The sequence below is a fragment of the Tubulanus polymorphus genome, chromosome 12 (assembly GCF_964204645.1).
Source record: "Tubulanus polymorphus chromosome 12, tnTubPoly1.2, whole genome shotgun sequence".
NCBI lineage: Eukaryota > Metazoa > Nemertea > Palaeonemertea > Tubulaniformes > Tubulanidae > Tubulanus > Tubulanus polymorphus.
This window is the reverse complement of record NC_134036.1, coordinates 5,975,339-5,989,480: the sequence shown is the minus strand read 5'-3', so window position 1 is coordinate 5,989,480 and position 14,142 is coordinate 5,975,339. Positions and strand designations below refer to the sequence as shown.

At 40.5% G+C, this 14,142-nt stretch overlaps 2 protein-coding genes and 1 long non-coding RNA gene across 3 annotated transcripts in view; 1 reads left to right on the top strand and 2 right to left on the bottom strand.

Moving 5' to 3' along the window:
• The window catches only part of LOC141913933 (uncharacterized), a 34,253-nt gene extending 27,243 nt beyond the window's left edge, over window positions 1-7,010 (bottom strand). Inside the window, exon 1 of the long non-coding RNA XR_012620670.1 lies at window positions 6,913-7,010. This is a non-coding gene — a long non-coding RNA (uncharacterized LOC141913933). The remainder of the gene's footprint in view (window positions 1-6,912) is intronic.
• LOC141913912 (uncharacterized) overlaps window positions 1-10,142 on the top strand; it is a 39,282-nt gene extending 29,140 nt beyond the window's left edge. The window contains exons 6-17 of the mRNA XM_074805126.1: window positions 438-578; window positions 935-1,117; window positions 1,972-2,103; window positions 2,720-2,990; window positions 3,676-3,805; window positions 4,372-4,485; window positions 5,215-5,345; window positions 5,668-5,912; window positions 6,341-6,523; window positions 7,494-7,668; window positions 8,347-8,447; window positions 8,827-10,142. Coding sequence (XP_074661227.1) covers window positions 438-578; window positions 935-1,117; window positions 1,972-2,103; window positions 2,720-2,990; window positions 3,676-3,805; window positions 4,372-4,485; window positions 5,215-5,345; window positions 5,668-5,912; window positions 6,341-6,523; window positions 7,494-7,668; window positions 8,347-8,447; window positions 8,827-9,000 — 1,980 coding nt within the window. The 3' untranslated portion in view covers window positions 9,001-10,142. The remainder of the gene's footprint in view (window positions 1-437; window positions 579-934; window positions 1,118-1,971; window positions 2,104-2,719; window positions 2,991-3,675; window positions 3,806-4,371; window positions 4,486-5,214; window positions 5,346-5,667; window positions 5,913-6,340; window positions 6,524-7,493; window positions 7,669-8,346; window positions 8,448-8,826) is intronic.
• A 257-nt stretch (window positions 10,143-10,399) lies between these two features.
• LOC141914231 (G-protein coupled receptor 15-like) lies at window positions 10,400-11,374 on the bottom strand. The gene has a single exon (XM_074805498.1). It carries the CDS (start codon window positions 11,372-11,374, stop codon window positions 10,400-10,402), a length of 975 nt encoding a protein of 324 aa, XP_074661599.1.
• Between the last annotated feature and the right edge of the window lie 2,768 nt (window positions 11,375-14,142).

Genomic DNA, 14,142 nt, shown 5'->3' with positions numbered 1-14,142 from the left:
GCCGTCAAATGGCCGTCATAACATCACCTTTTCATATATTTCAAATCGTTTAAATCAATAGAAGGTGGTTTGGAACCTTTTATTCACAACAACAATATGGTTAAAATACTGTCCATCAAATTTGAACTTTGTTAGCCTCTAGCGCGAGAGGTGGTATGAAATGTTTGTTTTTCTAACACCAAGCGCATGGTACTATCAGCCGTCAACTACTATTATAAGAGACCCGCGTGTGCACGACGGCCAATATGACGTCACGTAAAATACCTAAACGACGGCATTTTGAAATAAGTTGATTTAAATCAAAATTATATGTATATGATCTAAATAAAGTCAATGTATTCATCGTTGAAAGTACGCAATTTTTAAGAAAGGTCTCCAGCGAATGCTTTCAATCCAAATCCGTGGATCTCTGTCAATCATTTTCATCTAACTTTCAGTTGAAGCAAACGATCTACGTGGCCGTACCTCACTGCATGACGCGAGCGAGCGCCATCTCGCGGGAAACGGTCGTGAAAGCCGAATACAACGGCGTGTGGACCGAGTTACAAACGCAGGAGATCACCTACGATCACAACAAGGTCGGTATATACGGAACCGCAAGACCTGACATCCCACCAGATGGCGTAAAGGGCACTCGGTCTTCAGCAATTGAGATTACTTCACTATCGATCAACTTTGAACTGTGAATATTTACGACCCCGAATCCTGATTGGCCACGTGATCTACTGAATACACTCAGTGATCGATAGGAAATTTAATCAAATTTTAACTAAATGTAGAAAAAATTGAACGTGCAGACAGAGTGACTACTAGCGCACCTGGTGGATACTCGCTTGCCACAAGTGGAATCATCGATTGCCGCGGTAAACCACGACGTAATTTCCTCATTTCTACGAATTTCTCTCAATTCTCTTTTTTCGAAATCTACAAACAGGATATGAAATTCGCGCAGGCCGGCGTCGATCGGCTGACCAGGTTGGCGGTCGTGTCTCGTCTGAAACGCGATTACCACGTGATCGCCGGCAAGAGCACCAAGATCGTTTCGGCGGTCGATCAGAGGATCTCGCTGACCTGCGAGAAAAACACGTTCAACTTACCGGAGAATCTGATGTTACAGGTAAAATACGAGACGGCCTTCATAGTAACTTCCATGCTCGAACCAGTCACCCGAGGACCAGTCACTCTGGCTTCGATCGAAGGCCAGTCTAAGACCATATCTTAGTTCTAAAGCAAATCATTAACTACTAAAGACCCGTATCAAGATTCAAAATCCCTTTTGGAAACGAACGCGATTGTTCTACCGCGCCTCTGGACTAATGACGTTACCGTGCCCAGTATTAGAGTTGAACAGTCCAGAACTAAGATCTAAAACCTGTTAAAGACCACCTTACTCGTACAAGTCTAAAGAATGGAGATTTTGGAATTAAATCCTCATTGTTCCAGTCCTTGGCACATCTTCACCCGTCAAGGGATTCGAACCCACTACGCTAAAGCTGTTCCCCAACCCCTTGACCCCACGAGTCGTTGGGGTCGTTACTAGCCGACCAGAATCCAGCCGTACCAATCACAGCGCTTGTAACAAACGACATTGGGCTTCTGTTGGTTTTTCCCGTTAGATGGACCAATCAGCGAACGTTTTACCGAACAAGATAGTATTTCGTAAATCGATGTATGACGTCATGCACAACAGCGCCCGTAATGAAATCACGCTTCGTGAGGCCAGGGGGCTGGTGGAAGCGAGTTCGGGAGTGATAAGCAAGGATGGCCCTTGGCACGGAAACTAATAATGTCCACTGTGACCACTTATAGAGTTTAACGGTAAATGCTTAGTCCGAAACCGGTGTAAGAAGATCTTGATTCCAAACCTAACGTCAGTCCCAGTCCAATAGGTTTAACAAAAGGTTTGTGACTAATCTAATGATCAGTCATTAAATGGCGAGTATGTAATGTTTGTGTTGTTGGTGTTCACAGATTCAGCCGGTCGATTCCAATTCGCTGTCGGATATGAAGAAACGTCGACCCGAATGTTCGGGACTCTTGAACACGAGTTCGATAGTTAAAATACAGTGGGAAGGGAAATCGGATATGAAGAAACCGATACTGGTAAGTGACGTATTCGAAACGTTGATGGCATCGCGACACCTTGCCACGTTCATCTCCCTCGAGGAATTAAACCTTGATGTCATTGAAATCGGGTAGGGATTTGAACCTGATTGCATAGTGAGACTCCACCACCTGCCTCACTGGTACGGATTCGGACCTGAGAGCATCGGGAGACACTGCCACAATCATCCCTGGCAGGGATTCGGACCTTACAGCGTGGCGCGATATTGCCACGTTCCACCCTTGTCGCAGGGATTCGAACCTGTTGGCATCGCGAGACTCTGCCGCGTTCCACCCCCGCAGGGATTCGAACCTAATAACATCGCGAGACTCTGCCACGTTCCTTCCTCGCGAGGATTCGAACCTGATGACATCGCGAGACTCTGCCACCTCCACCCTCGCGAGGATTCGAACCTGATGACATCGCGAGACTTTGCTACGTTCCTCTAAACCCAAACTCCTTAAGCGCAGGACCCTTAACACTTTGCATTTCCTTTCCGAATGATGGAATACCCTAAATGATAAAAAGCTCATGTGTTTAATGATTCGGCTTTCTCTCTACTTCATTAAACACCTAGCTGAACTCAATCAAATCATCATGCCATTCTACGTACAGGTTACAATTCCGGTGCCACCTAACCCGGTCAAAGCGCGCAAAGCGGCCGAGATGAAAAAGCTGAAAGAGGCGCGCATGAAGAAACCGATCGTTCCGACGGGTATCGTCGAGCCGGAACACGAGCGCAAGAAAGCGGCGGCGGCGGCGTCTCGCAGTAACGCGGCGGCCAGGAAGGTTCAACTGCAGCAACAAGCGGCCGCCGACGAGGAAGACACCGAACCGGTGAAACCGCCCACCAGATGGTACATGGGTCAATACGCCACTAACGACGGTAAGCGCGCGTGGGGTGGTGAATCGAATTATGAATCGAAAACCCATTGCTGAGCACCAACTGATCCGCTAGATGGCGCATGCATCAATACGACTTCTGCGCCATTATTCAGTTCATTTTCAAATGACTTTCATGCAGATTTTTATCTTTCCGCCAAAAACGAATCGTTTACTTGTGGTTAGTACGTTGAAACGACTGATTATTTGTAATATCGTATAGGTTACCACTTATCCTTCTAACTCAAGAAATCTTGAACTCCTCCAGAAAAAAGCAGTCCGCATTATCATTAAAAGCTGATTTTAGAGCCCATACCTAACCACTATTTAAGACTGCAAAAATTCTCAAATTGGCAGATATAACCAATTTTTAAATCGGACAATTCATGTATCTCTATCGTTGCCCAAATATGCGCGCGCAACACTGCACCTGGTGGTGTGACCTTACATCAATATCCCCAATATCACAATAAAATTATGTAATATCATCAATATTTAATTATTTCATCAATATTAGATTATTCAATATCATCAATATTGAAATATTGAAATATTTGATATCATCAATACTAAACAATATCATCAACATTAGAATTACAGTTACCGACGCAATTCTCGCTACTTTCTAGTCCGAGTTACTTTCCAAACTTTGTTCAAAATTTCTATCCGTTTATTTTCTCCATCTAAAGACGACGAAAACGACAATCTGTACCTGGTGACACACGACGAGAAGGGCTACTGCCAGGTGGTACCCGGAGTGAAGGTCACCGAAATCAAAATGGACGTCGTGCAGTTCATGCTCGCCGAAACGCTTTCGCAGTAAGTGATACCGTTTAAGTTGTGGAGTCACTAATCAATTAGATAATCTTGAACAGATTGACATCCATAGATCAGCAACAGTCTACACTAGAAATCCGGAAATAAAAATGATTTTTTTAAATGGCTCACATCCGAAATACACTGGGTTGAGCCTTATTTCATTGCCTGGATCTTGTTGCTTAGTTAGTAACCTGGAGCCAGCTGCAGAGTCATGGCTTAAGTCCAAAAATTAAGTCCTTAAATCTTGAGACTGGTCTTTAGTTGTTAGATTGGCAATAGAACTAAGATGGTCATAGACTGGTCTTAAGTCTACGTCCGGATTATGCAACCGGCCCCAGAGGCTTTAAGTTGTCTCAATCCACGAGATTGGTCTTAAGTTGTCAGAATGGTATTCAATCTAAGACCCAACTTTGCAATTGACCCCTTATCTCTGCTCAGCAGAGATAAACCGTTTAATCTTCGATATTAAACGAATAAGTTTCAACCGACCACGATTAATTTAATTCAATCCCTTATTCCGAAATTCGGTATCTCACTGATTTTCATTTTTTTACCGATATCGTTAGATTCACTGTTGTCCGCACGAAAACGACCGTCGACGACTCCGAGGCGCGTCAATTCGCCTCCTACATCGAGGATTATCTGTCTCAGAAAGTCACGAAATTCGTCGTGAAACAAAGGTAAAAACATAATCGCAAAATTTCCGATTAGAAATATGGTGACACGTTATGAGACTAAAAATTCTGAAAAATTCATTCTAGTTCATCATTATAAAAAGGTTAGAAAATATTTGCGGAAAAGGCAACACGGAAAAAATGAACGTCACGTGTGGTTGAAGGAAGTAGCGTCAAAATTCTAATTTTCATATGAGAATAAATCTGTTCATATTTGTATATTGCATAGGGGCTCGTCACATAGTTGGGGGACCTAAATGAAAGATTTGACCCAGTGTCCCAGGTACGACCAATTTTTTACAGGTGGTACCTAGAATACCGGGTCAAATATTTCGTGACGAGCCCCTGTGCTTTAAAGAATATAATCTCGCACCTAATTTCAAGTCCTCTCATTCATCTGCAACATTTTTTGCCATAAGGTTCAAAAAGGTTCAAGGCTACTCTATAGGTTCCGTGCCTGAGCCTTTTGATCTAAGGCGATATGGTAACGATTTCTGAGGCACGTAAACCGACTGTTAAGCGTCGATTTTAACCTCGATAAACCCTGACTGTAAATTGTCACAAAAAAACGCATTTTACGCAGTCCAGCCATTTACGATTCAGTCTCATTACTATTATAATGGAAATTAGCCCGGCGGGTGTTATCGATGTCCCTGGACGTTCGGTTAGTGTCAAGATACATAAACCGAATAATATTCATCTTGGATTATATCGAATGTTTCGATTCGATTTCAGAGGGGATGAACCGAATAGCGTGGCCGTCGAATGCGCCACGTTACCGAAACTGGACAAAACCCTAGAACGTTTAGAAGAGGAGGGCTTCGACGACGGACCGGACGTCGGGCCGGACATCCAACTGCACGAGGGTAGGTAGACTTATACATGCGTCATTCATCATTCAACAAGGAACCCAGCTGTACAGGCATTGATTACCAAAGTAGCGCCTGAAGTCCTTATGATCCCGTTTTGAAAATGTTCTGATAAAATGTCTGGTCTGCGTGATCTATTTTGAATTGAGAGTGTATCACGTTAAGGACAGACGCTTGTGAAATAATGCGTCGAGAAAAAATCGGTTGAACCATGCCGAAGAAAGGTTGTACGAATAACAGATCTTGCTCTGGCAGGGGAAATGCAAACGTCGCTAATTCATATACACATTAATTAGGCTGACATTTTCATCCGCTATAGGCGACGTGGTCGAAGTGATGTTCAAAGGCAACGTGAAGAACGAAGACGACTCGCCGCTACTGTTCGCCTTCAATTCCCAACTGCGATCCGGGGTCGGTTTCTGGGCGACGGAAGCCAGTCAGTACCTGCAGCGCCAGTACCCCGTCTTCCGCGGCATGATACAGATGTACAAACGCACCGAAGAGGTGAAGGTCGTCACGCCTGAGCCGGAAACAGTGGCGATGAAAGCCGCTGCTAAGAAAAGGGTTAGTTTCACGAGCTTAACACGAAATAACATATTATGATATTCACCTTATGACGTCAACAAAATATTCATATCTAGCCATTTGATCTTGTAAGCCATGTTCTATTGAAGAGTCTCTAGGATCAAATAAATGATAACTACCATCTAAATCCCATAAAGACTCCATCAAAAGGCCGATTTTCAATTGGACCAACCGAAATTATAAGCAATCAATAATAGCCATATCAATGACGTCATTAGGGGATGTAAAGTCATTCAATCTCATACGGATTGGTTTAGAGACTTTTCAGAAGTTACAATAAAGAAAAGGCATCACGATGATGTCATCGGGGGGGGGGGGGACTTCGGTGGCGAGAACCTTTCGATTAGATAAACGGACTAACCGTTCTGATTTCCCTCGTAATTCTTGTTAGATAATTCTCCCAACAGATGTCGCTAGCTGAGAAGAAAGTGCAACCCGCCGACGAAACCGAACAACAAGCGACGACCGAGGACGACCAGACGGCGGACCAGGTGGCACCATCTGACGGCGAAGAACAGGACGACGGGCCGAAGTACGTCACCGAAGTTAGGCACGATCTGTTGTGCCAGTTGATGGTCAATATACCGAAGGTCAGCAAAATCTGCCTTTTTTACAGAATGGAATAATGAGAATCTGCTGATATGTAAATCACTCGCTAAACGTATAGCATTAACATAAAAATGGGGATATTGAAACTGCTAACACTTGTCATGATATGTAAATCACTCGTCGAAACCTCCTAAAGCGTTGATAATGGGGATATAGAAACTGGCATATGAAAATCATTTTTCACTTATATCGCAAAAAGGGGATGCAGCAACAAACTATGAACTTTCGAATATCACTAGCCAAACCTATGAAATTAACATGATAGCGGGGATCTAAAAACAAACGGGATCTATCGTATATCACCAGCCGAACTGAACGCATTGAAATAACAATGGGGATTTAGAAACAAGCTAGAGATATATAGACTTACGGTTTTCATGTTTTTGTCTTTCTTTCGTCGCGGTTATTTTGAGTAATTTCCATCCATATTTTCTCCTTGGTAATGCAACAAAAACTATTCTTATGACGTGTGACGTAGGCATCCGCGCTAAGCCTGAAAATAGAAACCACGGAGTCATGAACACCAGCTTTCACCCAGCCCTGGCAGTGGTTGTCTCATGGAATAGAGTTATAGGCTGGGGACAATAATACCAAGTTTGGAGCGCATTTGAACAGACTCTAGTTCGGATACCTGCGCTATATAAATGTCAATTATTATTATCATTATTATCGTCTCCACAGTGATCTCCGTTGCTTTACGATCCTAGTGTTACCAACCACCCAGTGGCACATCGGACACTAAGGTTCTTGGTGTAACTTTAGCTCAGCTGCTGATAACTGAGCCCAAACACAGCCTCCAAATTAGCTATTCGTGTAATGGTGTTATCAATTCTAGTATCCAATCGCCCCGTCATTTATCTAATCGGTATTCATCGTGATAATTTTGTAATAAAAGAAAGAGTTATCTGAAAATGAAGTTCATAAATAAGATCTTTTTTTTTCATTTTTCAGGATCATATTGAACCGGTACATCCTATAGTGAAAGCGCCCGTCGTGCTTCTGTCCAATATCAAAGACCCCGTCGACGACGAGTATTTGCACCACCTGGCGGAAGAACTAGGAGACGAATGGAAGAAACTGGCTCATTACCTCGGACTGCGACGGGTCCGCGTACAGGCAATCATTTGTAAGTAGTTGATCAATAGTGTTATGTCTAATGTCCAGAACCCGGTTTCACAAAAAGGATTAAGGCCTAAACCGATTTAAGTTATGAACTGAATTAATGAAGAAATTAAATTTAAGAGAAAACCTTTTTGTGAAACTGGGCCGTGGACATTGGACATTACAGAGTTTTGTGGTCGTTTTGATTGTCCCATGTGAAGTCCTGAACTCGGCAGAAATCTGAAAGATCAGTCCTCGTAAGTGCGCCGATGAGATGCCTTACATCTGGTGTAGTTCAATTTCAGTTAATGATATCTCGGGTGAAGTCCTGGAATCGTGAGACGCGTGGAAGATCGGTTTTTGACACGTTGCAGATGAAATGTCCAATACTTAGTGTTTTAGGCCGATTGTCAGTTCAATTCTGTCTTAAACACGGACGAAGTGTTTGGGATTGAAAAATGCTTCCGCCGAAGTACTGGACATGCAGTATGGACGATCAGTTTTTGAAAAGTTACTAACAATATGTCCCATACCTGATGTTTGTAGTTCAGTTTAAATGCAAATTCAAAACATGTATGAAGTGTTTTTGATTGCAAATCGGCAGGATCAAGACGATAAAGTATCGAAATATGCTTAAAAAGGAGATGAATAGACCGCTGAATAGATACTTGTGATTAACCCTTTCATCCGTCGGAATTTGCAGGTAACATTAACAAGAACACCGGGCAAAGACGATCCGACGAAGAGGCCAAATACGAGATGTTGACAACGTGGATGAAACGATTACCACGAGGCGCTAACAAGGTAGGTCGCAACGCAGGTCGCATAGCAAAAACATCAACGAAATAAAATCAAATATTGAGTCTTCTATATTTCACAAACTCTTACTCTGTATTTTAAATCAACTCGGGGTAGAATTTTACCAGTCTCAACTGTACCGCAGTAAGAGACGGAGTCTACTGTATTTCACAAACTCTTACTTAGTATTTGACACTACTATCTCGTGGTAAAACTGTACCGTTAGTAAGCAACAAATTCTACTAACTCTAATTCAGTATTTAGCATCAAATTACTAAGTATTCGAACATCAACTCTGGGTAGAATTAACCAGTCAACCGTATTTCTTAAAAAATCATCTAAAAATGAAATATTAACTTCTTTGAATTGATTTTCTTCTCGACAGGTATCGATTTTGCGCAAGTGCCTGAGCCGCACCGGCCGACGCGACCTTGTCGAGGAGCTGCTCGACGTCGAGAAAGATTTCATCGCCGACAAAAAGAACCGACTGACGCGTCGACCGTCGACAAAGCCGCCCATGTTGACGAGAGACACGAGAACGACCATAGCCGCGGTTTAGGACGGCGTCATTCATAATTCGGGCTATCCCGCTAGACGAGCGTTAGCCGCGATCGCACGGAGTCGATTTGCCCCGGGCCAAATTGGCGCGGCGAATCAGATCCGAGCCAAATTTGGCCCATGGTAAACGACTCATTCGATACAAAGCTGCTGCTAAAACGATGCTGTGGCAAGCGAGGCGTGTCAAATCCAAAACAAGTAAACACTCAAAAAGGACTCGATGTAAAACGGGAACAATTTAGCCTGGGTCAAAATCGCCCTTGCGATGGCGGTATTGTGGAGATAAGCTGTTGATTTTGCGATCAACTTCGAACTCGATTTCTGCCACCCGGATATATTGAAATATGACCACGCGAGTTTCCATTGAGATATCTGATTTACTTTCTGCTAAAGCTTTCGTATATTTAGGTTTAGGTTTTAGTGATTATCGATATACTGCAGATTCTTTTCGAAAATCTAAACGAAATGTTGAATGTATTGGCAATAAGTAAGAAAGGGCCATCGTATACGATTCAAATGTCTTTTATTTAGTAACTATGTGCTTAGACAACTCTTCAACTCGATTCTTAGAAAAAAACTATATTCATATCAAATACGAAACTATGTGATAAGTGGCAAGCTGCTGCCCTCTCGTAGGGAATAAATTCGGATATAAGATGAAATGTGATTCAATTAAATATCAAATGGACACGTTTCACGAGCAATCTAAATAGGATATAAGATAAAATGATTCAATTGAAAAAAATAACGTTTCGCCTTATTTTTTTATATTTCTCTCGTTGAAGTGAATATATTCGAAACATTTTGACCGGGGCATTCTTAGCACCAAAAGTCGCGCCTGTTTCATGTTCCCAATCTCTGTTTCGAATCCTCGGCAATGAGGTTTTCAATTCCTATTTTCCCGTTAGGTCACAAAACCCGTTTACGCTGCTTGGCGGCTATATTTTTTATTTTTGTAGTTGTCGTTGAAGGGAATATATTCGAAACTTTTTAAACAGGGCGTCTTTAGTATCATATGGTTCGGATTGCGTACGGCGCGTATTGTAAGTAATAAGGAATAAGGAAATCATATATAATAACTATACGTCATCTATATTTGAAACAATTTCAACAATTTCAAATACATAAAACTATTTTATATAACAGATGACTGTGTTTTTTGTTTAATTTTTTGTTTGTTTGTGCGTTTGTTATAATTTCTATCTTTGAATGTCGTTTGGTTTTACTGGAAAACGGACAATTCACTTTGATACCAGTTCCAATTACGAGTAACCCGGACGAACATGACGACGGTACAGTTGCAGCTTTTAGAAACAAAATACCATTTGACCGAGCTGTTAGACTAACTTCTTACATAAACAACATTTTGATTCAGATCAAATCATCAACTGCGCTATTGGTTAACGAATCCCGAACATCAGACGCGTCAATTCGTCGCGGAACAATTTCAAATTGACGACGTAAATGAAAAAGTTCACGCCGCTATTCGTGATCATCAGGACGCCGCTTAACAATGAAGAAAAATGCAGCATATGCACTGGTAATCGCGACAACACGCTCGACGTAGCTTGCAGGATCATGAACGCCGTATTCGGCATGTTAAACAGGAAATACGCCACGACTATGCAAATCAGATTGCGCACGCATCTGCGTTCCTGTTCGGAGGTGTAGGTATTTTTGAAGCGGGCGTCTCGTCTGGAAAACTGACTAGCGATCAGCGCGGTGGATACGGCAAAACCGCTTAACGGGATTATTATGGTTACCGCGATCGAATATACGATCTTGACTTTTGTCAAAATGCTTGCGAGCATGTATGTCTGACAATTCCGTGTTATACTGTCGTCGTGACCGTGCAAGGTTTTCACGTAAAACTGGCCGCTCATCGCACCCTCGGTAATGGTGAAATAGACGGATATCGACAACACCAAATACCGGCGTCGAGCCCGGGTCACCAGCCTCCCGACTTGTAACGGAGCCAACACGGCTACACTGCGCTCGATGGCGAAACATAGCAGCACCCAGGAGGAGGTTTTTATACCGAAATTGATGAGCACCATACCAAGCTTACAGGACACATCGCTAATCGCGAAGAACATGTATTTACCTTGCACATTACCGGCCACAATATGAATCCGTTCCAGCGATTTCATCGAGAAAGTCACGACGAAAATCGAATCGGAAAAAGCCAGCGGAACCAGATACTGAAAGCTGCACGCGTCTATAGCGCGACGCACGCGGAACAGCACGATTACGGACAGCGCGCTTCCGGCGACACCGGTCACCATCCAGAAATAGATGTAGATATTGAACGCGTACCAAACGCCGTTCTGCCACGTGCGAGTGAGGAACATTCGTGAGGTACGGTTCAGACTCATCCCGCCGAAAATAAGAGCCTTGTCACTCGTTGGCTCGCTACGTCTATTTCGTCACGGCTCACTCTGGTCCCCAGCGGTCGCTAGGTCGTTAGACTGGTTACACGAAACCCGCTGATGTCGACGCGACACACCGTTATTCCGGCAGATCTTAGTAATCGTCGCTTCAATTTCTTATCCGCGCGATCGGCATTCCTGTAGAGCAGCGGCTGTCGCCTCAGTGATAATGGATGCGCTTTGTTCGAATCGTATTTCAAACGAATAAATAAGAAGACTGCTAACTAGAAGCTGTTAATGCGTTTCCACTCGTAGTAGACCATTAGATAAATGAATGGCCACATTCGGGAGGATTTTAGAGCGCACACTTGAAAGCTACTCTTTGAAAAAAATAAGCTGAACTTTCAACAGATTTTGGCGCATGCAACCTTCTAAACGAACATTATCAGAGAAAGTATACATACCAGCAATGAATAGTCATTGCCAATAAAGCCATTTTTGTTGTTCTTCCGATAATAGTGCGATTTGCTCCTTATACCAAGAATCCTCCATAAAAGATGGCGGCCTTCGGAATCACCCTATGATATCATACAAGTTAAATAATTATACCGTAATAGGTGTCTTCCGTTGTAATGGGGTCATTTCGAAGATGAACATTGTTAGAAGCTTCTATAGAACATTTTAGAAGTTGACCACTTATTAGATCTCCCTAGCAAATAGGTAACATCTTTCGTGAGACTTTTTATAAATACCCTTCGGCTTATCTGATATCTGAGGTATGGGCCAGGCTGCGTGTAAAAAGTGGTATTGCATCGTCAAGTAAATATCAGTAAATATTGTCGGACGCGGTTTTAGCTGATTTTAGTATTGGCAAAACCACATTATAGAAAATGGAGAATTTGAAAATTAGAGATAACCTTCGATTAACAAACTCTAAAACCATTTGATATGTAATACAGTAAAAAATCAGAATATGAATTAACACGACACAGTCAGAACTACAATTACCACTGCAAAATTTAGGGGGTTACCGAGGTTAAAATCGACGCAAACGTGCCGGTCGGTGTGCCTTGAAAATATTTACTATTCGCCTCGAGGAATCAAGGCTTAAATACCGAACCCTAAACAAAGTATCGAACCTTTTTACACCATACAGTAGAATATCCCCTGTCGAGCGCGATAAGACTATTTGATTAAGACATATTTTTAAAATCATGAATGCTATCGGACAATGGCATCTATATAATTCACCTGACTCACGCGCGATATATTTCGCTTTCAGGTGTCTCTATTTTTCAGTTGTGGAAAAGAATTTGTTCAAAATTCCGTTTGTCGTGGCGTCCTCGAAGGCAAAGAGATGCGAACTGTATTGTACGGCGTATTATATTGTGGATTCGGGAAATTGTCTATATTTGAAATACGTTTAACGATACAATAAAACCATTCGATATAGCAAAAGTCATGAGTAATAGGGATAATGGGCTTTCATACCAAAGGTCGAAAGGTCGAGCTTGTAAAAAATGAAAAACATGAAAATAATAACAATTTATATTTGAATTAGTAGCGAAACTCATGTAAAATGAAAAATAATTCTCGCACACTCGAATTTATTTTTCATTTTATATGAATTTCACTCCTAATTCAAATAGAAATTATTATTATTTTCATATTTTTCATTTTTTACTCACTCGCCCTTTCAACCTTTGATATGAAAGCCCATTATCCCTATTACTCTTAAAATAATCAGATACATGAATAAAATATATATGAATAATATATATATATATATATATATATATATATATATATATATATATATATATATATATATATATATATATATATATATATATATATATATATATATATATATATATATATATATATATATATATATATATATATATATATATATATATATATATATGCGTTAAATTCTTATTTTCAGATAAATTGTTTGACAGTTGAAATAATATATTGTTTGACAGTTGAAATGATAAATTGTTTGACAGTTGAAATGATAAATTGTTTGACAGTTGAAATGTTAAATTGTTTGACTGTTAAAATGTTAAATTGTTCGACTGTTGAAATGTTAAATTGTTTGGCTGTAAATTTAATTGTTATTTGATTTAATCATTTAAAAGTTTAATATTCTAAAAATGATTATAAAATATTTAATTAAAAACTAGCAAATATTTATTAATTTTCTAATTTCTTTCTTAAATAAATGGATGGTTTCATTCCAACTGGGAAAAGTGATTTGAAACATTATCTTGTAGCAGGAGGATTAATATTGGCTGCGCTTTTCTTTTATTAGGAAAATATCAGTAAGGATTTGATTAATGAAAATATAAAATTGAGCAAGAAATTAAAGAAGTTAAATGGAAACAATCACAGAAAGAATAACATCTAATATATTAAAATCAACAGAATATTAAATCAATTATAAATTATTAAATCAAAAATAAAAAATCATTAAGGAATCATATGTATATTCATGAACTTGATGAAAAATTATATGAATCAAAATAAGAAATCGACTGTTAAATTAGCTGAAAATATAAAATATATTAGTTGAAATGTATGAAAATGAGTAAATTATATTTGTGTTAAAAAAGGAGGGTTGAGGTATCGATGTATTGAATACGTATTAAATACGTATCAATGTATTAAATGCGTATTTAATACGTATGATTTTTTATTTTTATATCTTTTATTGCATATTTCACAGCATTTAATATTATTCAATCTATCTGAAATATAATTTATATTTT

Excerpts from the sequence above, each read along its gene's own strand:
- LOC141914231 (XM_074805498.1), bottom strand. The coding sequence starts at position 11,374 with ATGAGTCTGAACCGTACCTCACGAATGTTCCTCACTCGCACGTGGCAG.